This window comes from Alnus glutinosa, chromosome 5 (genome assembly GCF_958979055.1).
Source record: "Alnus glutinosa chromosome 5, dhAlnGlut1.1, whole genome shotgun sequence".
Taxonomy (NCBI): Eukaryota; Viridiplantae; Streptophyta; class Magnoliopsida; order Fagales; family Betulaceae; genus Alnus; species Alnus glutinosa.
Window position 1 is genome coordinate 2,949,319 of NC_084890.1, and position 24,553 is coordinate 2,973,871.

General features: G+C 36.4%; 2 protein-coding genes across 3 annotated transcripts; both read right to left on the minus strand.

The window, feature by feature from the left end:
* Window positions 1–576: 576 nt before the first annotated feature.
* Window positions 577–12,077, minus strand: LOC133868145 (phospholipase A I). 2 transcript variants are annotated; one of them, XM_062304964.1, is made up of 18 exons: window positions 11,258–12,077; window positions 10,396–10,543; window positions 9,627–9,705; window positions 9,340–9,493; window positions 9,029–9,238; window positions 8,687–8,932; window positions 8,430–8,592; window positions 8,090–8,350; window positions 7,878–7,999; window positions 7,229–7,390; window positions 6,864–7,056; window positions 6,579–6,715; window positions 5,274–5,412; window positions 4,492–4,698; window positions 3,917–4,388; window positions 3,607–3,823; window positions 3,416–3,505; window positions 577–1,285 (listed from the first exon to the last, which is right to left on the minus strand). In XM_062304964.1, the coding sequence occupies exons 1-18, from the start codon at window positions 11,780–11,782 to the stop codon at window positions 839–841; spliced, it is 3,972 nt and encodes a 1,323-aa protein (XP_062160948.1). In that variant the 5' UTR covers window positions 11,783–12,077; the 3' UTR covers window positions 577–838. The 2 variants fall into 2 exon arrangements, with proteins under 2 accessions (XP_062160948.1, XP_062160947.1); XM_062304963.1 differs by having other exon boundaries at window positions 9,627–9,708.
* A 2,045-nt stretch (window positions 12,078–14,122) lies between these two features.
* Window positions 14,123–17,443, minus strand: LOC133868519 (N6-mAMP deaminase). The gene is made up of 11 exons (XM_062305433.1): window positions 17,245–17,443; window positions 17,032–17,102; window positions 16,617–16,708; window positions 16,475–16,534; window positions 16,135–16,368; window positions 15,969–16,045; window positions 15,788–15,857; window positions 15,592–15,705; window positions 14,891–14,957; window positions 14,599–14,703; window positions 14,123–14,508 (listed from the first exon to the last, which is right to left on the minus strand). Exons 1-11 carry the CDS (start codon window positions 17,340–17,342, stop codon window positions 14,384–14,386), a joined length of 1,113 nt encoding a protein of 370 aa, XP_062161417.1. The 5' UTR covers window positions 17,343–17,443; the 3' UTR covers window positions 14,123–14,383.
* Window positions 17,444–24,553: the final 7,110 nt, after the last annotated feature.

Consider the following 24,553-nt stretch of genomic DNA (forward strand, 5'->3'; position numbering starts at 1 on the left):
ATTTGTGATTGATCAATATAAAATTTTGATTAAATGATAATTTTAAAAGCCACTTCATTATTAAAGGGACACGAGATATTTGTAGAATTACTCGGTACTCACTACTTTTGTGATACTAACATCTTTCTATCCTCAAATAGCAAAGACGATAAGAGTTTTCTTCCAAATTGGATTAAACAAATTTGTTCCAACCCAATCTATAAAATTATCATATGTGAGTGAAGCACATGATTTTTTAATAGCATTAACAAAGTTGAAAGAAATCCTATTAAAAAAGTATGATTCTTACATGCTAAGGAACACTTAACAATTTTATAAATTGAGTTGAAAAAAAATTTTTCAACTCAATTTAGCGGAAAACCCTATCCGTAGCAAATATGTGCACCAGCTACTGTTCTGCTCTGCACTTGCAGAATGTGTCCTAATTGGGTAATTGCAACCCTGTTTTAATTTCTACTTTTATTTGGGGGAAAAATATCCAATTATTACTATCAAAGCCATATTCTTTTCTTCTAAAAACAAATCACACGGCAATCGTCCAAGTACACTCACATAATGACAATTTAGCCAAAGAGATACAAGACTTAAATAAAAATGAATTATAAGAAGAAGAAAAAGAAATGTATCATTCAAAATGTCGACTGCTATACTTCCATGTAATGAGTACAAACAAAACATTTTTTTTTTCGTAAGCCTCAAAATTGAATGTTTCCTCTTATTTTCTTATGTACCACTAAATTATATTCCTCACTCCACCTGCTTTCATCCTCGATTTTTTTTTTTTTTTTTTTGATTTATGGCTTTCATTTTTAATGTATGGTATTTATTTAACAAACTATTATCTACTGGGGAGATGGCAGGAGTACCTTAACCTCCGATGTGAGGCCAGAGCATGTTGCAGAGCAACATCTACACTCGCACCAACCCGGAACAACGAGTCATACAATTCACAGACAAACTGTGACAGTTCCTCCTCATCGTCATCCCAAAAACCCATAGAACGGCCACCAACACTTCTTTCAGGGTCACTGTCTTCCCAATCACTCACTGGACTGGCAGGTTCAGCTTCTTCATCTTCTGCCTCTTCCTCTCCGATCTCAAACTTACCATTTTCAAAAATATTGAACTCCCCTGATCCATGGAAGGGTGTCAGCTGCGTTTCAGGGGGTTCAGTTGAAGAACATATAACAGCTTTGGCACCAGAGTCGAGAAAGGCCTTAATCAGACTTGGGTTAGGCCCATACGTTCCCGTGCAAATTATTATCCTATCCCTCCAAGCTCCAACCTACAATTAAGATGAAAGATAATGAGGAATTCTTATTATTTATCGATGATTCCATGATATATCTACACTTGTTTATATAGAGAAGCAACACAAAAAGTAATATGAACTTACAATAAATAAGAAAATGTATGGAAAGAAAATAAAACATGTAAATCAAATCCTACAATAAAATTAAAATCATACCAGCCACAAAGCTCCAACCTACAATTATGCAAGTCAGCCACATCAATAAAACATAAATAGTAGTACAACATTTGCACAACTATATGAAACGAGTACTTTGTGGCTAAATTTTTAAAATTAACAAATATTTGCATCTTTATATATATATATATAAGTAAAGCAAATTCATTAAAAGCACAAAGGGTGCAACCCCAGCAGTCAAGCACATAAGACATACAAGAAAAAAAATGCCCAGAAAGATCAAGAACAGGGAAATAGAGCACAAAAATCTACAAAGCTAAAGATATTGAGAAGGCCATTAGCAGAGATCCACTCAAAGAGGAATTTAAGAAAACAAAGTTCTAGCTTTGAACTTGTCTTCTCACAATCCTCGAAGCTTTAAGCATTCATTTCTCTCTAAATGTACCATATTAAACAAGAAGGGATAACATTCCAAATAGTATTAAAATTATTCTGACAAAACCTTCTTTTTCAACACACAAAGAACTCTACCACACGTTTGGGCATAACCCACTCTACTCGCATCTGAAAAACCAAATTCCACAACTCTCTCGCAATATCACAGTGAAAGAGGTGATCAGGAGTTTTCCCACTCTTTTTTTCTTTTTTCTTTTTTTTATAAGTAAGTTTTCCCACTCTTTTTACACATAATACCAATCTATTACTATGACATGACACTTGTGGAGATTATCCATAGTCATAATTTTTCCTAAAAATGATGTCCAGGTGAAGAAAGACACCCTCAAAGGAACCTTACACCTCCAAATGCTCTTCTAAGGGAAAGAGGAATCAACTTTAGGAAGAACTACGTAAAAAGTTGACCTCAAAAGATCGTCTTTCCGAAGGAATCCAATAGAACTTATGTTCATCTCCCTGACCCATCCTAACAAAATATAGAGCATTGAAAAAAGAAGAAACATACCACCTCCTAACCGTGCACCAATCTGATAAAATTCATGTCCCAATGCACCTCGCTGTTATGAGCAAACATTTGGTCAGCCACCAAAGCATCCCTATCCCTTGTAATGCAAAATAACTCCGGAAAGATTTCCTTCAAAGAAGGATTCCCACACCAAACATCATGTCAAAACTTGGTCCAAGACCCATCACCCACCTCGACACAAACAAAACTAGAAAAGGCATCTCAGCCCCTCCTAATATTCCAAAGACTCACCACATATGGCCCAGTAACAACATTAGAGCACCAACCACACGCCAGACAACCATATTTTTTATACACTACCTGTCGCAAAAAAGCCTCTCTCCACAGCATACCTTCATAACTAATTTCCCAAAAGAACCTAAATTGAAAAGGAGCAAACTCATAATTCCCAAGCCTCCAAGATGAAGGGTAGTACAAACCTTCTTCCAATTAACAAATGGAACTTATTAGTAAACTATGAGCTTGCTATCACTTCCCCTTTAATTCAAGGTTATCACTCTCTAAATCTTGTTTATAAGCCCGACAAGAATCTCATAGAGTAATAGCGAAACACCACATAAAGTATTACGGAATTGCAACATGACATAACAATTATGCCGATGCAATGATCGCAAAGACCACATCCAGGACCACTTTTGGAGGTACTAACGGTAGCTAACGGCCACTTATGAACGCTAAGAGGCATTCCTCAAGAATGAATGATTTTGGCACAAAAGCTATTCAATTAATAGAAGACAATTACTTCCAAAATTTACGACAAATGTAGAAGAATGTCTAACACCCAGGAACTACCCATTGTTTCCAATTGACGACAGCTACAGAAGTTGAACAGTGAATATATATATATATATATATATATATATATATATATATATATATATATATATATATATATATATATATATATATATATATATATATATATATATATATATATATATTAAACAATTAACCATTTCTAAATCTCCATAAAATTCAGAAGAAAACATAAACTATGAACATACCATCCAACGAACATCATCAGGAGTTAAGTGCATTGAAGGGACTGTTCTGCGGAACATATACGCCCCAATTTCTTGGCCATCTTCCATGACCTTCAAAAAATGTGACCACCAATCAGAGCAAATTTATAGTTTGATAGCTTCCTACAAATAACAAAAGAAAACATCAGGAAAGAAAAGTAAACAGCACACACTTGGGTTTGGCGTCCTATATAACGATGGACAATGCATCCAATTTGGAAGTATGGTCTAAATGCGACCAAATCAGAAACAGTTGAGATATTGGTAAGCAGTGATCCCTCCTTTCTGCGATGCCTCCGCATCATGGACAGCAAGCTCAATTTAACACTCTGTACAAACTTATCTGCAAGCTCTCCAGGTTCAGCAACCACAAATACGTCATTCTGCCAACTAGAGAAATAAGTAGCCAGCAGGTTAGGAATTATAGATTGAACCAAGGTTAGCTTGCACAAATTGAAACCAAAACAACAAGTGCATGTTTACCTTAATATTGAACCAATCGAATCATTTTGAAGGGACAAATGTATAATGCCCACTTGCGGTGAGTTCTGTAATTTCCCATGCAGTGATCGAACAGGTAAAGAAAGCTGCCTGGGTCCTGGAGGAGACATCGGTGGTGATGCAGCTGCTTTTCCAGATTGGCCATCTAAGCTTAAAGGTGGGACCATATCAATTCGGCCAAGCCTCTGTGGACCAAAATCAGGACTGTATAGAAGTGGGCTTGATGGGAAACTCCCAGTGAATAGAGGTGATGTAAATGGCGTTGCAAATGTTGTAGCTGGCACCGTCTTCACAGTCCCTGAAATCTCTTGCATATGGGATAACCGTATTCCACTAAGGGAAGAAAATGACTCGAGCGCTCGAGCATGGTGCACGGTTTTTCCTGAATCTGGACTATGTGAAGCTTGAACAAGTAGTACATTACGCCTCCAACCTAGGGAAGGGCCATTCATATCTAGAACAGCAGAAGACCAGAAGAACTTAAAGGTTTAGAGAAAAGAGTTCCCGGAAAGATAAATTCCTACAGAAACCAATTACAGAAATATCAGCGCCAGTACCTACAGTTGACCCCTTTGACTTGGGGAAATGCTGAATTCTCAAATTCTCTGACCACTTCTCATCATTTTGGTAAGGAAGAAGCAGTCTCTCACAAACATTCTTCAAGGCCTGGGAATTGTTTTGGATGTATTCCTCGACTGCGCCTTCCAACTTTAGCCAGACAGCTGGATCAGTCTCATCCAATTCCATATCACAACGTTCATCAACTACAATGGTAAAACATGAGACTACTTCAGAACTTTCAGTAAAAAAACTATTTAAGGATAATAGAGGAATGAAGGAGAAAATCTTTTACATCCATGCATAGGCTGGATAGTTGTGTCACGTATCTGACAGCTCAAGCTCAGCTCCCTTAAAATTGAGGGAGCTCGAGCTGAGCTCCAACTCGACTCAAAGCCATAAAACTCTAGCTTGATTTTGGCTCAACATACACTCGCTAGAATCAATAGCTTTTTTGGCTCAGATAGCACAACATGTGCCTTTTTTTTTTTCATGCATATTCAAACACAATAGAGTAGTATTTTGAGCAATAACATGGCAGAATAATGAGCTTAAAAAAAGAAAAAGAAAAAAGAAAGTAGTCTAACTACAAGTACTGAAAAAAATGCAAAATTACCCTTTCATGGAGCCTCACAAGCCTATGAGCCGAGTCAGGTATGGCTTGAGCTTAGCTAATTCAATGAATTAACAAAGCCAACTGAGGCTCCAGGCAAGCCAAGCCCATTTACAGAAACACCCTTTCTTTTTGTCATTACATGTAACTCCAAAGTCAACAACATACCTGGATTAAATCGAAAATATTGTATTTCGGGGAGCATAGGCAACAATGTGCTTAAAGCTTCCTCTACCCGATCCACAGAGCATGCACTCTCAATCAACACTTGCCCAGTATCCAGATAACGCCAACCACCTTTTCGTACCTACAACAGTAAATATTTTTATGAATCAATAAAATAAAGCAACAATTATGAAGTTCAGTGACAGTATAAAATTCTTTCATAGATTAGACTCACTAGCGTTCAGTGTTGATTGTAATGGAAACAACTTTACAATCCCTCTTATTCTTTGAGTACGTCTAGATATTCCAGTATAGCTGTCCTTTTCAATGTCTTTTGCCAAAGGGGGAAAAAGTCATGCAGGAACGAGTACTACTAATAATCTAGAAGATATTTACAAATAACATAGTACTTCTGAGGTACATAAGTGCATAACAGCCCACATCCCCCTATATTATATGCACAAATGATAAATTAATGGCCAGGAAAGCATGGGTTGGTCAGGTTCTCACTATCAGGAGCAGTAAGTAAAAGCAACATGGAAATCTACATCCAAGACCCTCACCTTTTTCTAGTGGGATTTTTTTTTTTTTTTTTTTTTGTTGGGGTGGAATTAAAGTCCAGATGCAACCTAACCCCCCTCCTGAAAAGGCCTCTCCACAGGATCTTGCCCAACAGGGAGTCTTCAACAAGATCTCTATAAAATTTGACTAAATATTTGTTTTTCATGAAGGTTCATCACAAATACAAGACAGCAGAAAGAGAAAGGGTGGAAAGAGCAAAAGAAAAATGACAAAAATTAGCTACAAACCAGTTTGTAGCTAATTCCTACAAACAAGTTTAATAAAGTGACATGAGTTCCTAAATCATGTGAAAAGAACATGCTTTCTTATTAATGCTATTAAAAAAACATGTGAGAAGCATATACTAGAAAAATGTCAAAAAATTATAACAAAGAAACATTTTTTTTGTCACGAACAAGCAGTCGCTCAATAGTCAATAGTCAAAATCTGACTAAAGGCTGGAAAAGTTTCTCTTTTATCTTTTCCTTTTTATTTTATTTTGGTATTTAGGATATCACAGTGTTGGAAGTTCAAGTGTAATAGGCATAACTTTCGGGTGTTTTTATATGAGCTAGGTGAAGAGAAAAATAAAGTCTAAATAAGAATAGAGTTCTCATAGAGCAAAATTTTTGCTCACGTTTTCACATTCACAAAATTGTTGTGATTACTCTGAAAAAGTTGATATTTTACCGATAAAGCAAGAATTTCATAGCTGGCTCTTATAAAACAAAAACAGTGTGCAGTTACCTTTGTAGGAACAGAACCACACCCAATGGAAACTAAGCAGTCAATTCTTGTGTCAGGCCAAAGAAGCTGTGCTTCTCTTATGGCAAAAATTGTAGGATTGTTTGCCACTATTGCACCATCTTGCCACCGGTGTACATCTAGAGACATTGTAGGAGAAAATTACAAATTCAAGAGAAAATAGAACAAGAAAAGGGGAAAGGCCCAATATGATTGTCTTAATTAAGAAAAGAAGGGTGACAATAGCCAAAAGATGAGTCAGTTTAAACAAGTACAAGAAAAGAATACCATCTGAATAATCATCAAGATAATATGGAGCAGCAGAAGATGCTCTTATAGCTTGCCATACTTTATGCTTACAACTTCCAATAAAAGCACTGCGCTTATAACCAACTTGAGCACCTGTAGTAGGTGACCCTATCGCAGAAATTCCTGAACTTTCTGAAATTGCAAGAGGCAACTCTAGAGTTCCAGCAGGGTACTGAAATTTGAATGAAAAAAGATGATTCAAAGAAATTGCCAAAAACACATACAGTTATCATGATGACCATAACTGTCATACACCTATGCAACAGTATACAAAAGCTTAAATGCCAATCTTAGGGTGATAATGTGTCAGAATGAAATAACAACAGGAACTCTTAGGATCAAACCTGATAATTACGAAATATGAAAGGCTGAGCTGGCATCAAGCTCACCAAGGTTGATACAACAAAAACTTTAGGAATGTTGTTCACCGCAGACTCTATTAAAAGGTCCCCATCATCATTAGCACATATTTCCTTTAATAAACTCTGAAACTGATCTGCGCTGTGCTGCAAGATAATATATTATAGTTTCTGTTTCCAAGGTATAGGGGGGGCAATAAAAACACTAGATACAAAAGAACAGACGTCTTATAATATAATGAGCAGACCTATTTCAAATAAAAACATTGCTTCATCCACTAAAATTCCAAACTTTTGAGAATCTAGGCAATTTACAGAAGATAAAATAATCGCAGATATAATATATAATTCAAATTACTTAAGTAGTTAGCAGCTTGCTGGATTAGATTTTTTTTTTTTAAAAAAAAAAAGGTTATTATTCTCCAACTCCCTCCCCAACCCCCAAAAGAAAAGGAATGTCGTTAAATCGAATAAAATATTGTGAAAGATTTTAGTTTTCTTTCAAGAAGTCTTAACCTATGCACACCTCCATATAACAACAATATCATGAAACTAATGAGGATCAAGAAAAAAGGTTTTATGTTGAATGAATACAAAGAAAGTAAAGCACAATTGAAATAAGAATAATCCATACTTTTGATCCATGTACAACAACTCTAAAACTCTGTGATGAACTCTTATAAAGCTGATCCAACTTTTCTCTCCAAGTTGCAGCTTCATTGTCCTTTGGCACAGGTTCAGCAAAGACAAGTTTTCCTACAATTGCCATCAATTCAGAATGAGATAAATAATTTGATTGATAAATAAGAAGTTCATGTATACTATTTCCATGTGTAGCATACCCACCGAGATTTTTGTATATTTCTTCACACTCTTCCAAGGACATTAGCTTGATACCAAGGGCAACAGCAAGCATGCCACCCGTTGATGTTCCACATATAAGGTCAAACATCTCATGTATCCGCTTTCCAGTTCCCTTCTCAATTTCTTTAAGAATCTGTACAGTTGCCAGACCTTTCATGCCACCTCCATCCATTGAAAGTATACGCAGTCCTTGCTTCGCTACTGGTCGCCCTCTTATTGCGCGCCTTAGATTTTCATTCTCCCCTACACAGGCACAAAATGAACAAACCCCATCAAAATAAACAAGCTCAAAACAGAGATAAATTAGATCCAAGAAACATACCAAGAATTCCCAAGGCACGAGCTGCAGCTTTATTCACACGTGGTTCAGATGCAACTGTCATGCGCAAGAGAAGTTCCCGCAAACTTTCAGAAGTAACCAGAATACGGCGGTTCTCCAAACAGAAGGCCAAATTCCCAACAGCTAACAGAGCTAACCTTTGTACCTAATGAAAGATAAACCTTAAATATTACATGTCCATACAATACCAGGGAAGAAATTAAAACCAATATATTATGAGAAGGAAGTAGAGAACTTGCCTCAGGGTTTTTATGGGCACATAACGATTTTAACGATTTCAATACATCCTTGGTCAACATCTTCTGAGCTACAGTGTCACATGCAAAAGCTAACTTCACCACAACTTGCAATACAGATATCAGTTCTTCCTGACCGACAGATTTGAGCACTGTTTCAATGGGTTGCATGATGTCAGCCTTCATCAACTGCATTGCGACAGAAACATCAGCAGCAAGAGATGAAAGAGCAGAGCATGCTTGTTCAACCTGTCAGAAGTCAAAATTATTAAGACCGTGCCCGACAGAGGAATATATAAAACAAATGAAAGTTTAGTCATAAAAGCAAGAATTACCAAAACATACCACATGACGGTTGTCACTACTGATCATACTTATAAGCTGCCGCACTGCATTCTCATCTTTACCAACAACCACACGATTTCCTTGGTCTTGCATTATCTTGGCTAGTGCAGATGCTAGTAAAGGGTGATGACAAGAAGAAAAACGGAATATAAGAGAGAAGAAGGCACTTAGCTTATGTCTAGATGCAACAAAATAAGAACTGTTTTCCATCTGCAATTAGCAAAAGAAGGTATAGATATTCAACTTGATATGTTATTTACACTTGAAAAGATAAATCCAAAATACAGGTACTAGTGCTGAATCATTAATACCTCTATTTGCACATTCACCGATCTTAAATTATCATCTGCTACAATCCTGATATTTGCAAGAGACAAATGGTGTAGTTTGTGCAATGGCAAAATTTCAGGAAGGAATTCAAGAGGATTACCAAAAAGCCTTAGAACCTGTAACTCGGCCATTGCCCTACCATACAAAGTTATAACAAAAAAAATAAATAAAAAATTAAACCCAGAAAAAATTATTGACTTTACAAGCTTGTGAAAACAAGTAGAACAAACTATAGACTAAAATATGTTGATTTTATTATAAAAATGACCTGAAATCAAGGAGAGGTCGAACAAGCTTGTTATGCTCCAATGATAGTTCCACGAGTTCTACACACTGCCTCAGTTCTACTGCTTGCAATTCAAACCAAAATCAGATGAATGGGAAAATTCCATGAAAACTTACTAGCCTGACCTCAATACCATGATTTGTTTATTCTATGTAAAAATTGACATAATTAATGATGCAGACCAGGTGGCTAACATATTCATGCAAAAATCTGGAGAAGAGATTCTTGTTCGACCGAGGTGCAAGACTTGATCAACTGAGAATGCAGGGTGAGCATCAGTGTGAATTCCCGAGAGCCTCGGTAGATAGCTCGGTCGAATCTCGATCGACCGAAAGGATTAGGTCCTCTCACTACTAATTCCTGAGACCTCCAGTAAATGTCTCGATTGAAGTTCGATCAACCGAGATTGGTTTAGTAGAACTTTTGTCGCACGATTTCTATCTCAATCGACGGAGTTGCGGCAGGTTATTTTTGTCTAATGTTTTTCACAAGACTGCGACCCTATTTCTATTTAAGTCTAATAAGGACGGCTTGGCCGCCAGTTTATGATGTTATTCTCAGTTTTTCAATAAGAAACTCCCTAAGGGTGATTTTTCTTCTATTTTCCTACAAATCCTTGAATTTTCTTGGTTTTGTGGAAGAATTGTGAGTTGCATGTTTGTTAATTTTGCGACCCATTACACCACACTGCATTAATTTAACAAGTCAATAATGGATACTAGTAAGATATATAAAATAATTACATACTTACCAGGTACTGAAACCAGCATGTTGTAATCAACCCTAAGCACTTTTAAGCTTTTTAGCTCACCAAGCTCTGATGGCAAAAGTGTTAGCTTGTTGTTATCAAGGTATAGTTTCTCAAGATGTGGTAAACGAGTTACCTCTACTGGGAATACCTGTCAATAATACACAGCTAATAGACAGTAAAATTGACTAATTCAAATCAACCAAGTCTCAGTCCCCACTAACCAACACAGATTAAAACCACACAGCTTGACATCTGCAACATTTACTAGCAGCACAAAGATTCAATTAAAATATTAAAAATAGTAAGAACCACACCATTGCCCAAATAACTGTAGACTATAAACTATCTAGAACCTTTCAGTTATTGTTCCACCAAAGCTGAAGTGATAAACAAGAATTTAAAAGGAGCCACAGAATCCCATATCAAAAATAAAAGTAATTCCATTGAGATAAAGTAAGCATTATTTTTTACACAAATCCCCCCCTTCCGCAAAGTTCACATTGCCAATTCATTTCAAGAGAAATAAATAACAGAATCTTATTCATTAAAAAAAAAAAAACAGAATCTATTCTTTTGCCATCTTAAACAACCCTGCCCTCCACCGCACTGCAAAAAAAATCAATGCAAGAAAATTGCATAGCAAACAAAAGAGTGAATCTTGCTATAGCATGCTGGTTTTGCTTTCCCAAAAAATGAGCAAAACTAAGCCAAACATTTCATGTAGCCCAGGTTTCTCGCACCCCAAACATATCAAAAAGACATCAAATCATATCATAAGAATAAAACCCCAAATTCCCACTTATACCGAAGTAGATATATCTCAAAGGAAAAGATAATAAAGAAAAAAAAAATTAAGACTCACCGACAAACCACAGCCACAGAGACTGAGCAAAGTGACGCTCTTCCAATGCTCGCCGCAGTCGGAGACACCGTCGGCGACTGCGAGACCCGACCTCATCAAGCGGGTCAACACTCCCGCCCCATCGCTCTGCTGACCCGACCCGGCCGACCTGCTCATCGTCACGGCCCTCAGAGGCTCTCTCCTCTTCACCACCCTCATCTCTACGCCTACATTCTCCTCCCACGCCTCACCGGGCCGGAGGTCCACCTCCACCGTATCCTGCGGCATCGGCAGCGCCACCATGAGTTGCGACCGGAGCCTCAGCGCCACCTGGTCCTCGTCGTCCCCGGCCGACCAGTCCAGCTCGATCCGAAACCCTAGCTCCTGATCCTGCGACACCATCGTCGACGGCAAAGAAGACGAAGACGAGCTCGCCGACGACGACGAGGACGTCCGACCGGGATTCTCGGCCGGCTCCTCATTGCCGTAGTTCAGCGTGAGATGGAAGATCTCCGAGGGCCGTTTCCAGCCCAGTCCCCAAGACATTGTGAAATCGGATTTGGAAATTAGCGCATCTCCACGATCTGATCCAACGGCTGGGAATTGAGGTGCACTGGCATTCGGGTCATACTAACATGACATGCCGTTTATCGATTTTATCATTTCTGTGTCTGAGAGAGAAGAAATTTGGGATTTTTGAATTGCAATTTGAGAAAATGGAATTAAAATTAGGGCTAGGGATTTGAGATGGAGAGGGCGCATTAAATGGCGGGAGAGAGACCGTCGGTGTTGAATTTTACAGAGACAGGCGTGACGCTGGAAGAAACCGAAGGTGTTGGAGATTTGGAGTTTGTATAGTTGCGGTTGGTTTGTGGAACGGCGTCGTTTATATGATAGGGACATACACTACCTCATTATTACGATGTGTTTTTAGCTAACAAAAAACCCTACAAGGCAAATGTTTTCTATTTTAGATTTATTGGTTAGTAGTTTTACAGCAAATTAGATCGGATAAAATTTTTCTAACTTAATCTATTAATTTATTTTGAGTGAAAATTTCAGGCTTCCATTAAATTCCTCAAATCGAAATAAAAAAAATATTATCTAAAGTTACAATATCATGAATAAAAAAGAATATTGTTCTATCCAGATTTGTTTCGAAAATTGTTAAAGTACAGCCTTTGCCAAATGACAGGCTGTCATATTTGCTTCTCTTTTGACGTGCTTCACATGTCATAATTTGAGGCTATTCAGCATCGTCTTCGAATCATTAATCAGATTATCATATCGACTCTAAGATTGTCGTTCTTTTCCGTTATGTGTGAATAATTTTTAAAGCATCACTCTCTAATATAATATTTTGTTCCCATATCTCTACCAAATTCCATGCCGCAAAGAGCTCCACTACCATTAAGTCAATTATATACAGTTTGGACGAACGCATGGTTTCCAATACATTTCCTTTGTGATCTCTAACAATTATGTCCACACCCATCTCATTTATTGTTTTATCAAGCGCCACATTCCAATTAATTTTGATCACACCACGGGGGAAAACATATATTTTGACACAATTGTGTCTTGGGCATATTCCACCATTTAGCATCTTCATCAATTAGTTCATTGACTATTGCATCCCTATTCAATTTTATGACCGACGATTGCATTGCAAAAGTTGACGGATTTTAGAGCCATTTATCATCCCAAATTTTAATGATAGACCCATTCCCCACAGGTTATCAAATTCATAGCACAGATCCTTATTATAAATTTTTCATTTTTTTTATTTTTTCTAACTGATCATTATTACTTTAGTGATATTTAATTATGCAGAGTGAATTGCTGCAAAATCTAGATGTCGATGTGCTTCATTTCTATACACAAGAATTTGGTTTTGTTTTCTTTGTGTCCAAAATGTTGCTTTCTTGAGCGAGAGAGGAGCGTTGTAAGGCGAACGGCACCTTCATTATATGACAACGACATCAACCATCTGGCATATACTAAAGTCATCATGATAGTAAAAGCCCCAGCTTGAAGTATTGACACAGTCTATAAATTCAGCGCAATTAACGGGTTAGAGTTTAGCAAAACAGAATTCGAGTCAATATTGCACATTTTAAGGAGTCTATCTAACCCGTTTAATTAAATTAGTCACATTTTAATCGACCCATATAATCTAATATCAATAACTCAACACGACCCGATACATGAACTCGAACGGCTACCAATGCATTACCCATATCTCAACCCCCATATGAGTTGGAAGTCATTTCAATTGTTATTTAGAAAGAGAAAGGGTAAAATGGCTTTTAAGCTGGAAACCTGCAAAAGTCATTCCCAGGCAGCTGTTGAAATGTCCATTCATATGTTTGGTGGGATATTGCTGTGCAGAATATTCTAATGATAGGACTAGACAATCTGATCAAAGTTCTCTATCGATCACGTCACGTGGTAAAATAACCCTCATCTCACTTGAGCAAGTAACACACGAAAAAAGGGGAGCACAAAAGCACAATCTAAGGGGATTGATGTCATGCGACAGCATTTTTTTTTTGGTTCTATTTTGACAAACACATGGACCTACTAATATGGCATAAAAAGTTATCAGTGTACAAAAAGGAGGTCATGCTTTATTTTCTGAGGGAAATTTTGGGCTTCGTTTAAAAAAAAAACTACTAAAAACACAAATAGTTTTCACACTTATATCACATCAAAACACTTTTTCAAAGAAAAAAACACCATCTAAAACACATCAACAAATAGAGCCTTGATTATTCTAGCAGAGCATATAAAGTTATCAAGGTGGCCCTAAGGGGGCTTGATCAAAGTTTCACCTGAAGGGTATCCTTTTCTTTACAGTGCCAAAACCAACGAACAGAGCATGGATTGAAAAGAAAAATCAAGATGAATATATTATAAATCTAACTGCCAATCCTTACTTCCTAGATCACTGAGTTACATGCTGATCATACAGCAACTCGCAATCCCAAAAATTATCTAACAAATCATCCAAAAGACAGGGAATGACTACTCGACAAGACCAAGCTAAGAAACCTTCAAAGTCAAATATCATCATGGTTACAAAAAGTTCGGATACCTGGCTACCTGAACCAGCAGGCTTTACATATGCCCTCAAGGGGAATGTAATCATAAATCCATCTTCTTAGAGGCGAAATCAAAAGTCCTTCGCAAATCCTGCTTAACTCCATCACTCGCAAATATAAATTCAATTGCATTTTTTGCTAGCAGAAACAGTTCCCTCTTTCCAAGACCTGGGTAGTTAACAAATGAAACAAGTAGTCAGTGATGGTAGCTATTAAATCCAAATCCAATTACCTGCACCACTAGATTAATACCCCTACCAAATGCAGAAGCAGCAAGATTATACTCTCTGGAAAGACTCGTGGAGAACACCCCAGCATCATCAGTGCAGAGGACTAATGGATGTTTTCCGGTATACAGATCAGCTGCATAATTAAATGCAGTGTTATAAGAGAGAGATTTCGAGGTCTAACACTAGCAAAGAAATAAATATGCTTTAATCACTTATGGATAAGGCTTATTTAGAAGAGGCAGTCAGGCTACTATTTTTAGTCTGTTTATTTTTCTTCTGATTTTAGATCTTTAAGTTAACCAAGAAGAAGAAAACCTCACCAAAATGGTGAACATCTATTGAGGAAACTGATGCAGTCACAATGTTGGAAGTCAGACAAATTTCAACCTGAAGAAATGTGAATAGACACAGAGACCAAATAAGTTAGCTAGCCAAATAATTTAAAACTAACAAATTTGTCATTGGTCCATGAATCAAGTGGCATCCCCTTCCTCCATAAGCAGGAAGAAGGCGAGATCAATGGTTCAATCTCGTATGCATGTTAGCTTTATTTGCCTCTCTCTCTCTCTCTCTCTCGCTCAAAAAAAATAAATAAATAAATAAAACTAACTTTTTTAGATCATCATTTAAATTCATTTTTGCAGAAAACAATGAAAATTAAGCCAATGACGGAATGACCTTAAAATAAAGACATCATAGATGACATGTATTCCATCCATATACAGGAGTACTAAATGAAGAAGTCTTTGGTTCCACACAGTGCAAACATTCTGGAGATGGCATCAATTAGAAACTCTTTAAACTCATTGGACGAACTATAATAAGTTGATTGACCTACTCTCATCAATCAATCATCCATAAAAAGTTTTCAAATTGGATTGGCAAACTAATTGAACCAATCAGGCTTTTGCCTCTACTCCTTGGCATCCATTCCATGGAAGTTACAAGAAGGTATTACTTATCATCCTAGGGTAATGAACATCATCATCAAGCGAAGAATTAATTTCACGGACAAACTAACCGGGATATTATTGGATTTCAACTTCTTCCAATCATACTCTTCAAAGTAACAAGCATGGCCAACCCTCTGGGGAATAAAGTCTAGCATTGCTTGTATCTCTGTCGGATTAGGTACCTACAAGCACTAAGTTACAAAAATAAGCTAGTAAGAGTAACTTCAGTAATAACAACTGCAGGCATCAGAAAGACAAACATACCTCCCCACAGTGAAGAGTTATATAAAGACCATGTTCTCTAGCAAACTGTAATGCTGGCAAAAATGTGTCCCTGCATTAGACACAACGAGAACTTTAGATTATGACATCTCTGTAACAAGTAAAAGACAATGCTCATCTACTACAAAAAAAAAACCCAGGGAAATGACTAGTGAGTATGTACCATTCACCCACAACCGGATTTCCAGAAAGGTCAATACCAACTATTCCTAAATCTCTCATTTCCAGTGCAAGCTTAACCTACAATAAGTGGGAAAGATAATTAAACACATCTCCTGTCAACCGTATGAGCTTTAAAAGAACCTCACAAACCATATATCCGGACATACAGTTTCCATTGCAGCTGCAGTGGACTCCCGACGGTCAATACTCAAAAGAAGCCTAACATATATTTTTTTTCTTGTTGGTCCATTACACATATCATTTACAGGTGGAGATTTAATAGGACTTCCAGCATCCACGTTATGAGCTGGAAAAGCAACATCAACCGTACTAACAGCCCTTAGACCTTCCATTACTGCTTCCATGTAAGAGCGTTTGGTCATTCCTATAGAATCATTTTTCTGTGAAAACAAAACCCATTATTTCCTTAAATCAATCAAATACATACATCATCTTAATAGGAATAAATCACAAGGAAAAGAAAGACTCAAAATTTCATTTAAGTACCTTGGGAGTTGTTCTTAACTCCAGGTATACAACATTTTCAGAGGCAAAATCTTCAATAACCTATCTTCCAGGGGGGAGAAAACGTTTATCAACGTAAAAGCATTGGAGTTAAAGAATTTTATGCATAAGGAAACTGTCATACTTCTTTGGTAATTCTTGTAACAGTTGTGTGATCAGTAGTAAGAATGTGGATCAGGTCAAACAATTTGAACACTTCGCGTAAAGAACGGTCATCTGAACCGAGGAATATATAGAGTTACCAATGTCAAGATTCAATAAAATCAAAGTAACACTTTCAAGGGAGACTGAAAAGTCAGACAACCAAAAGCGAAAAGGAAGCAAAGAAATTCATTCATACTTTTCATCGTACATTTTTTGGCATCTAGAAATGAAACCCCACCTCAACTAAGCCAAATGGGCTGTACTTGGCACAATTGAGTTGAGGCTTTCCATTTCCGGGATACCAATAATGAATAATTTTGAGATTGAAAAGTAAAAGTTCTGTTCTTTCCTAAATTTTCTCAGCAACCAAAGAGAATAAAGAACAATGGACATACTTTTCAAGATAACATGCTCCACATCTGAGAAAACTATGATACCCTTTTCACCCAGTACTCTAGCAAGTTCACTGTAGCAAAAGAACGCCTCATTATAAAGAAATACATAGGACTAAACGTTCTGCAGCATTAAAACAGAGCCAAAGCTTAATACTTTAGCCACAAAAGGGACGAGCGAGAGAGAGAGAGAGAAAGAGAGTAGGGAGTGCTTACAGCAGTGTCGAGTCTCTGATGGATCCATTGAGGTGAGCGTGTAGTTCCACCTTTGGCATTGAAATACACCACTCCATGTTGCTCTCTCCTTCGCTCATTTCTTCCTCTGCCTTTTGTCCTTAAACAATACAGGAAAGGGGGAAGATACACGGGGTCTTTCGACTCTTTCCCACTAAATCAGAACAGAAAGAAAGGAAAGGGTAATAATTGCGAATATTTCCAAAAAAAATTACAATAAGCCGCCCACTTAGGAAGCTGATATTTAATGGGATAATTACATAGTCATTGAGATATGTCATAATTTCAAATCTTTTTTTATGGTTTAAAAAATTTATGAAAGGTTCTTATAATAAATTTTAATTCCAAATCGATTCGTGAAGTTAAATTCTGTTAAAAAATTTGACAGATTTTATTAAATGTCATGACAACGTCACATCAAACCAATAAGATGACAACACGTGTCTATTTGAATAAAAAAATATAAATTTATTAAAAAATAAATAAATAAACATATTTTTACCTAGACACCCATTCCTTTTTTGTTTTTTTTTTTAAATAATAAGTTTATTTATTTATTTTTTAATAAATTTATATTTTTTTATTAAGATGGACACGTGTCGCCATCTTATTAGTTTGATGTGCGCTAACGTGGCATTTAACAGAATCTTTTAAAAAATTTAACGAAATTTGACTCCAGGAATCGATTTGTAATTATAGTTTACCACAAGAACCTCCCATTAACTTTTTAAATCATAGGGAGTGATTCGTAATTATGGCATACCACAAGGACCAATAGTGCAATTATCCTTATGGCATGTTTGGGTATGCTTTCAAAAATATGTTTTTGTTGTTTTTTAAAATTCTAATTCTAATAAGATTTTATTTAATTTTTTATAATTTTGTCTTAGGCATTTTAAATCATTCAAACATAATTTCAAAAAATAAGTTATTTCGGTATTCGCCATTTTGAATATAATACAATAGTAAAATATAATTAAAAAAAAAAAATCGCACACCCAAACAAGGTCAAAATTATTCACTTTTGAATGGCTTTGAAGCAGATTCAATTCTCCAATCATTTGTTATTTAATAATAAATACGAGAGAATTTCTATGAGATTTATCTGCTTGAACTTGAAGGCAAATTGCTTGAAATTTGTTTGAACATGTGAGTTTTATAAGAACGGTCTCATATATACTGCTTGAATTGTTAATAATCCGAAAAACAAAATCGTTAGAATCTCTATCCTCACGAAGCAATCCAACTTTTCTTTTTAAAAAAAAAAAAAATGAAGTTGCTATTGAATATCTCCAATAATAAGAGCAAAGTTCCGATCATAAAAATGTCTAGGTTTGTTGATGGCTAGTATAATGATGAGAGAATCATCTTTTAAAAGCATTAATATCCAGCAAATATGTATTTTTAATTATTTGCTTTTATTATTTTATTTAAATATGTAATTTTTTTTTCCAACAATTATATTTTTAAAAATTTGTCTTTTTGTAGCCTGAATTATGATGAGAGGTCCCCTTCCAAACAAAGCGAAAATAGACAAAATAAATTTGCTGCTTGCGTGTAGTAGTTGCAGTTTCTTGCAAATTATTATTTTTTTTATTTTTTTTTTAGCAAAAGTTTCTTGCAATTATAACATGGAATTTGTGTTTGGTGGTCTCTTTCGGTCTTTGGGCTAAAACTCTCTTCTGGGCCCATAAACAAAATAATGGGCTCCCATTTTATACTTTTACTAGTAGATTTAAAAATAAAATAAAATAAAATCTCAAATTTTTTACTAAATAAAAGAAGAAAAGTTCATTTTTTTTCGAAAAATCAGTTTTCAATGATGACATTTCTTAAAGAAAAATATCTGAGAGAAACAAATAAAATATTTGAAGTAAATTTCCATAGAACACCGTTCAGATGCATCATGATTCTCTCCAGTTAAAAATCAACTAGAGAGAAGTCAGTCCTTTATACACAAGAATATTTTTTATAATTTTATATCATATAAAATTATAAAAATGTCTATATATATATATATAAAGGATCGGTTTTTCTCCAATTTCTCACAACTGGAGAGAATCTTGGTCTCATTCTGATGAGCATAATTATCACAAGCTAAATTCAACCTTAAAAAGGCTAAATTGAAATCCAACATGAAACTTTGCTATATGTTAATGGATGGTCATACAAAATAGAGATGTGCTATACAATTTTATTTTTTATTTTTTTATTTTTATGTCATTTTCTCGTTTTTTCATAATTAAAAATTATTATTAGATCTATACCTATAGACGTGTCACCACTCACGAGTTCTTGTATGGCATGTCATTGATTGCATCATCTGTTAGAGACTTCCCACATTTACTCCCGACATAAATTAACTCGCCTACCTACATATGTCATTTTCAAACGGCGAGGATCCTATTTCCTTTAACACACGAAGAGGTCATCAAATTGGCTTTATTTAATGCCACACTGTTAATCAGTTCTTCAATTGCCATTTGCTTTTAACAATAGCTCAGTAACACTATTATAGGGTGAGATAATAGTGACCAGTGACCAATGACCAGTGTGATATAATTGTTTTTAAGAGGAGTTTGATTCTTACATTTTATTGGTACAATAATTGTACAGCACCCCTTCATATGGGGTGGGGTTCAGTGTGTAGAGCTCACCCCCATGTGAGGGGGTATTGTGTAATTACTGTGGTGGTGTTGTAAATCCATCATTTTTCCTTTCTAAAATAAAAAGAAAAAAACTGACAATTGACTGATTTTACCATGTTAGCATGGTGGGAGAGATATAAGTATAGTTTATAATATTACTATAAATTAAAATTAAAATTTAATTCTCCAAGAAGTTATGTTATGGGCCACTCTTGAAGCCTTTGTTTTCTGACAGCATTAATCCACACATGGCCCCGCTACATCAGATTATCAAGACAAGTATATATATATAGAGTAATGATTCACTACCACCTTTTAACACAACTTTTCACCACCTTGCTTATGTGGCAATGTGGTCCCCTACTACTTTTTAGGTTTTAAAAATAAAATAAGGTGGGGGACCACCTTGCCACATAAACAAGATGGTGAAAAGTTGTGTTAAAAGGTGGTAGTGAATCATTACTCATATATATATATATATATATATATATATATATATATATATATATATATTAGTGAGCATTTCCGGGGAGAGATATATATATATATATATATATGTTTGAATAACCCAACACCATATACACCTTAAATGCAAAAAACAAATTATCGACACTAAAATAAATGAATGGTTGTGGTCCTTGTGGATTTGATTATGATATGTTGGTAGTAGGCGGGGGATTGGGATTTGGAGGAGATCATGGGATATGTCTCAAGTTTTCATAAATGATTTTTTTTTTTATAGATATAAATGAATTTTTTAATTTAATTCTCCAAGAAGTTATTTTATGGGCCACTCTTGAAGCTTTTGTTTTCTGACAGCATTATTTCACATACGGCCATGATAAAAATATATATATGAGAGTCCCTTCTATACAGTAGTGGCAGAAAAGATGAGGTTTATGCCCACCAATAAACACTTGACACATCAACTAAAAGCAAAAAAATGCAAAAAAATTGAAATTTTGGTGAAGTAGGCAATCCCTCTCACAACAGTACCAACATTCCAAAACAAAAGAAAAACCCACTACACGTCTGCCCGCCCATCCGCCGTCAGCCGGTCCGCCGGTCCACCCCTAATCCGCCCCAAATCACTGCACATCCACCTGGACTGAAAACAAATATGAAAAAAAAAACCGAATCTCCTCAACCCAACCCGTCAGCCGACTGCCTATTCCCCATCGGCGGACAGCCGGTCCTCCAGCCACAGCGATCCGGTCACAGAGATTCGGCAACCACTGATGAGCCTCCAGATCCTCTTCCCCGCGACCTCCCGACACCATTGACAGAGATCCAGTCACAGATCCGAACTGAGCCTCCTCCTCTCCCGGGATTCTTTGTAAATATGTTTTTTATCAGAAATTCCGCTATTCAGGAGTATCTCCAGAAGATTCTACACAGTTTGCAAGTCAAAAATTTCGGTTCCTTGCCAGCCGTCCGGACAACGTGTCATCCCGTCCGGACGCCCATCAGACTAAAGCATCATACGTCCGGACGACGTGGATTCCCGTTCGGACCTTCTTCTGTGTCAAGAAGCTTCGAACTGCTCCAGCTTGCATCCATCAGGACGATTCAGCAGCTCGTCCGGACGACCCTCAATGTTCGATCAAGCCTCAGGATTTCTTTCCAAAACACAGATATGGGAAGATTGCTGCAACCGTCCGAACGACGTGGATTCCCGTCCGGACGCGCTCATCCATAAGGCAAGCATTGCAATTCAAATCCAAACGTTCGGACGCCAATCAGCATGGTCAGGATGCGTGTGCATCAGATCAGCCGTCCGGACTACCATCCTCAAAGTCCGGACGCGCAAAGCCTCTATATGAAAATTACTTGCAGCGAACGTGCGATCGTCCGGATGCAGCTCTCAAACAGGAAAGATCTTCAATGAAATTTTTGAAATTTCGGTCACACAGTTGTCCGTCCGGACGGCCTATGACCACCATCCGGACGCCAATCAGCATGGTCCGGACGCGTGTGCATCAGATCAGCCGTCCAGACTACCATCCTCTAGGTCTGGACGCGCAAAGCCTCTATATGGAAATTACTTGCAGCGAACGTGCGACTATTCGAACGACAGGGCATCACCGTCCGGACGCAGTTCTCAAACAAGAAAGATCTTCAGCGAAATTTCGATCACATAGTTGTCCGTCCGGACGCCAATCAGCATGGTCCGAACGCGTGTGCATCAGATCAGCCGTCCGGACGCGCAAAGCCTCTATATGGAAATTACTTGCAGCAAACGTGCGACTATTCGAACGACAGGGCATCACCGTCCGGACGCAGTTCTCAAACAAGAAAGATCTTCAGCGAAATTTCGATCACATAGTTGTCCGTCCGGACGCCAATCAGCATGGTCCGAACGCGTGTGCATCAGATCAGCCGTCCGGACTACCATCCTCTAGGTCCGACCGTGTAAAGCCTCTATATGAAAATTACTTGCAGCGAACGTGTGACCGTCCGGACGACAGGGCATCACCGTCCGGACGCAACTCTCAAACAGGAAAGATCTTCAGCGAAATTTTTGAAATTTCAGTCACACAGTTGTCCGTCCAGACGACCTATGACCACCGTCCGGACAGTGCCCAGTTTTATTAAGCCAGACGCTCATTTGAACTGTCAGCCTATAAATAGAGGCCCATAGGCTTGAGAACATCAAGAATTCGATATTGAATTCCAATAGTGCTTAAAGAACTATATTGTGAGTTTATAAGTTGAAGTTTATTTTAGGGGTTGACCCTAAGGTAAAGAATTCTATTAAAGACCCCTTCAAATAGGAGACCTAGTTGTGAGGCGTTCGCGTTGGATTACACGTTAGAGAGCAAGGTACGACCACTGCATCAGGAGTATGTGAGTGTTACTACTTTGTATCTAGTCTTGTCTTCTGAATAGTGGATATCCTGGGTTTGGCTGCCCCGAAGTGGTTTTTCTCATATTGAGTTTTCCATTTCGTTAACAAAAATTTTTGTGTTATATATTTTCCGCATTGTTATTTTGTTAACACTTTGTGCACACACTTGCTTTATATTAGAAGTCAATTTATATTTTTCATAATAAAGGCCACTATGGCTATGTTTGGCAAACCGCCTTCTTTTTTTTTTCTTTTTCTTTTTTGCAAAAGTTAATTCTAAAATATTTTTAATTTTTTTATGTTACATTAATAATTTTTTAACTTTTATTTTTTATTTTTTATATCACATCAATTACTTTTGAGATATATTATTTACAGAACAATTGCACAACAATACTGATACGTCCAGCATTTTTTTTAAAAAAATAAAAATGCTTGACACATCAGTATTGTTGCGCAAAATTGTTATGCAGTTAACATGTCTCATTACTTTTTAACAACTTTTTTCATTTTTATATATCATATCAATAACTTCTTATTACTATTTTTTTAAAAAAATTCACAACCCAAATGTTTACAAAACACACCCTTAATTACAATGGCAAGTGAATCGAATAGTTTTTCAATGAACGGAAGAATAATGTCCATCAATGCTACTTTTGTTTCAACGTAAAATATTTTTTATTGAAAAATATTTTTAACAAAATTATTTTATTGAAAATATTTGTCGATGTTTGGCTTGTATGAAAAATGAACAATGGCAAAAAAGGGCTGACGACTTCCAATGGAGGTGAAAAACGACTGGCAACTTCCGACAGTGGTATGACGGTTTGATGAGGAGAAACTTAAACTCGAAATTTGTTTACAAAACGAAAACCATTTTCCAAAATTTAAAAAACTTTTTTTGTCTACCTTAAAATATTTTAGTTTGACTATTATTTTCGGTTATATATACCAAATACCAAATAATTTAAAAAACATTTTTCATTAAAATATTTTACACCGAAACAAATTAGACTAAGTTGAACAAATGCAACAATAATGTTTAAAAGTTATGGATTGGATCCCGTTATAGTTATAATTAAACTAATTAAAATTGAGACATGCACCATCCAATTCTTTTTTTTTTGAACATAATAAATCTGAATCTCCATTGATCAAAAGCAAATACAGAAACTAACCCCCAAAAATTAGGGATCTAGGGACACACAAGCTTCCCTAAAAACAATGCTAGAAATACTACTAGGAACATCTTCCAGCCAACACACATCGTTCTTATTACAAATAGCCTATTTAGCTAGATTATGGGCTAGCTGATAGAAGAGGCCCACTTCTTAGGGGCATATTCTATGGTGCACCATTTTAAGGGTCCGTTTGGGTTTGCGATTTCAAAAAGTGTGATTTTAAAATAGCGATTTTAAAATGTGCGATTTGAAAAATTGATTTTTAAAAACATAATTTGACATTTAAAATCGTAGATTAACCTTTAAAATTTTACGTTTTTAAAAAAGCACTCATTTTTGTGCAATTTGAAAAAGTAGTTTTCTATATTTTCAAATCGCAATTTTTTTAAAACGAAATTCTCAAACAATTCATTTTCGATGAATGAGTTTAAAATCGCACTTTTTACCTACGAAATCACAATCTTAAATGTACCCTAAGCTGATTAGCAAGCGAATTATATATATATGCATTGATCAAAAGCAAGATGCATGCATTTTCATGTCACTAGCTAGTCAAGAGCATCTCTAGCAGGCTATTTAAATGCTTCAAAATAGTCAAATTTAATTATTAT

What these genes read in the sequence shown, in the direction of transcription:
- LOC133868145 (XM_062304963.1), bottom strand. Translation starts at nt 11,782, where the DNA reads ATGTCTTGGGGACTGGGCTGGAAACGGCCCTCGGAGATCTTCCATCTC. An exon ending in TCTTGATGATTATTCAGATG is followed by an intron (nt 6,716 to 6,863) that starts GTATTCTTTTCT and finishes CAATGTCTCTAG; the next exon opens with ATGTACACCGGTGGCAAGAT. An exon ending in GTGGTTCTGTTCCTACAAAG is followed by an intron (nt 5,413 to 6,578) that starts GTAACTGCACAC and finishes TTACTGTTGTAG; the next exon opens with GTACGAAAAGGTGGTTGGCG.
- LOC133868519 (XM_062305433.1), bottom strand. Translation starts at nt 17,342, where the DNA reads ATGAGCGAAGGAGAGAGCAACATGGAGTGGTGTATTTCAATGCCAAAG. An exon ending in CTGCAGCTGCAATGGAAACT is followed by an intron (nt 16,046 to 16,134) that starts GTATGTCCGGAT and finishes CACTTATTGTAG; the next exon opens with GTTAAGCTTGCACTGGAAAT. An exon ending in AATAGATGTTCACCATTTTG is followed by an intron (nt 14,704 to 14,890) that starts GTGAGGTTTTCT and finishes TTAATTATGCAG; the next exon opens with CTGATCTGTATACCGGAAAA.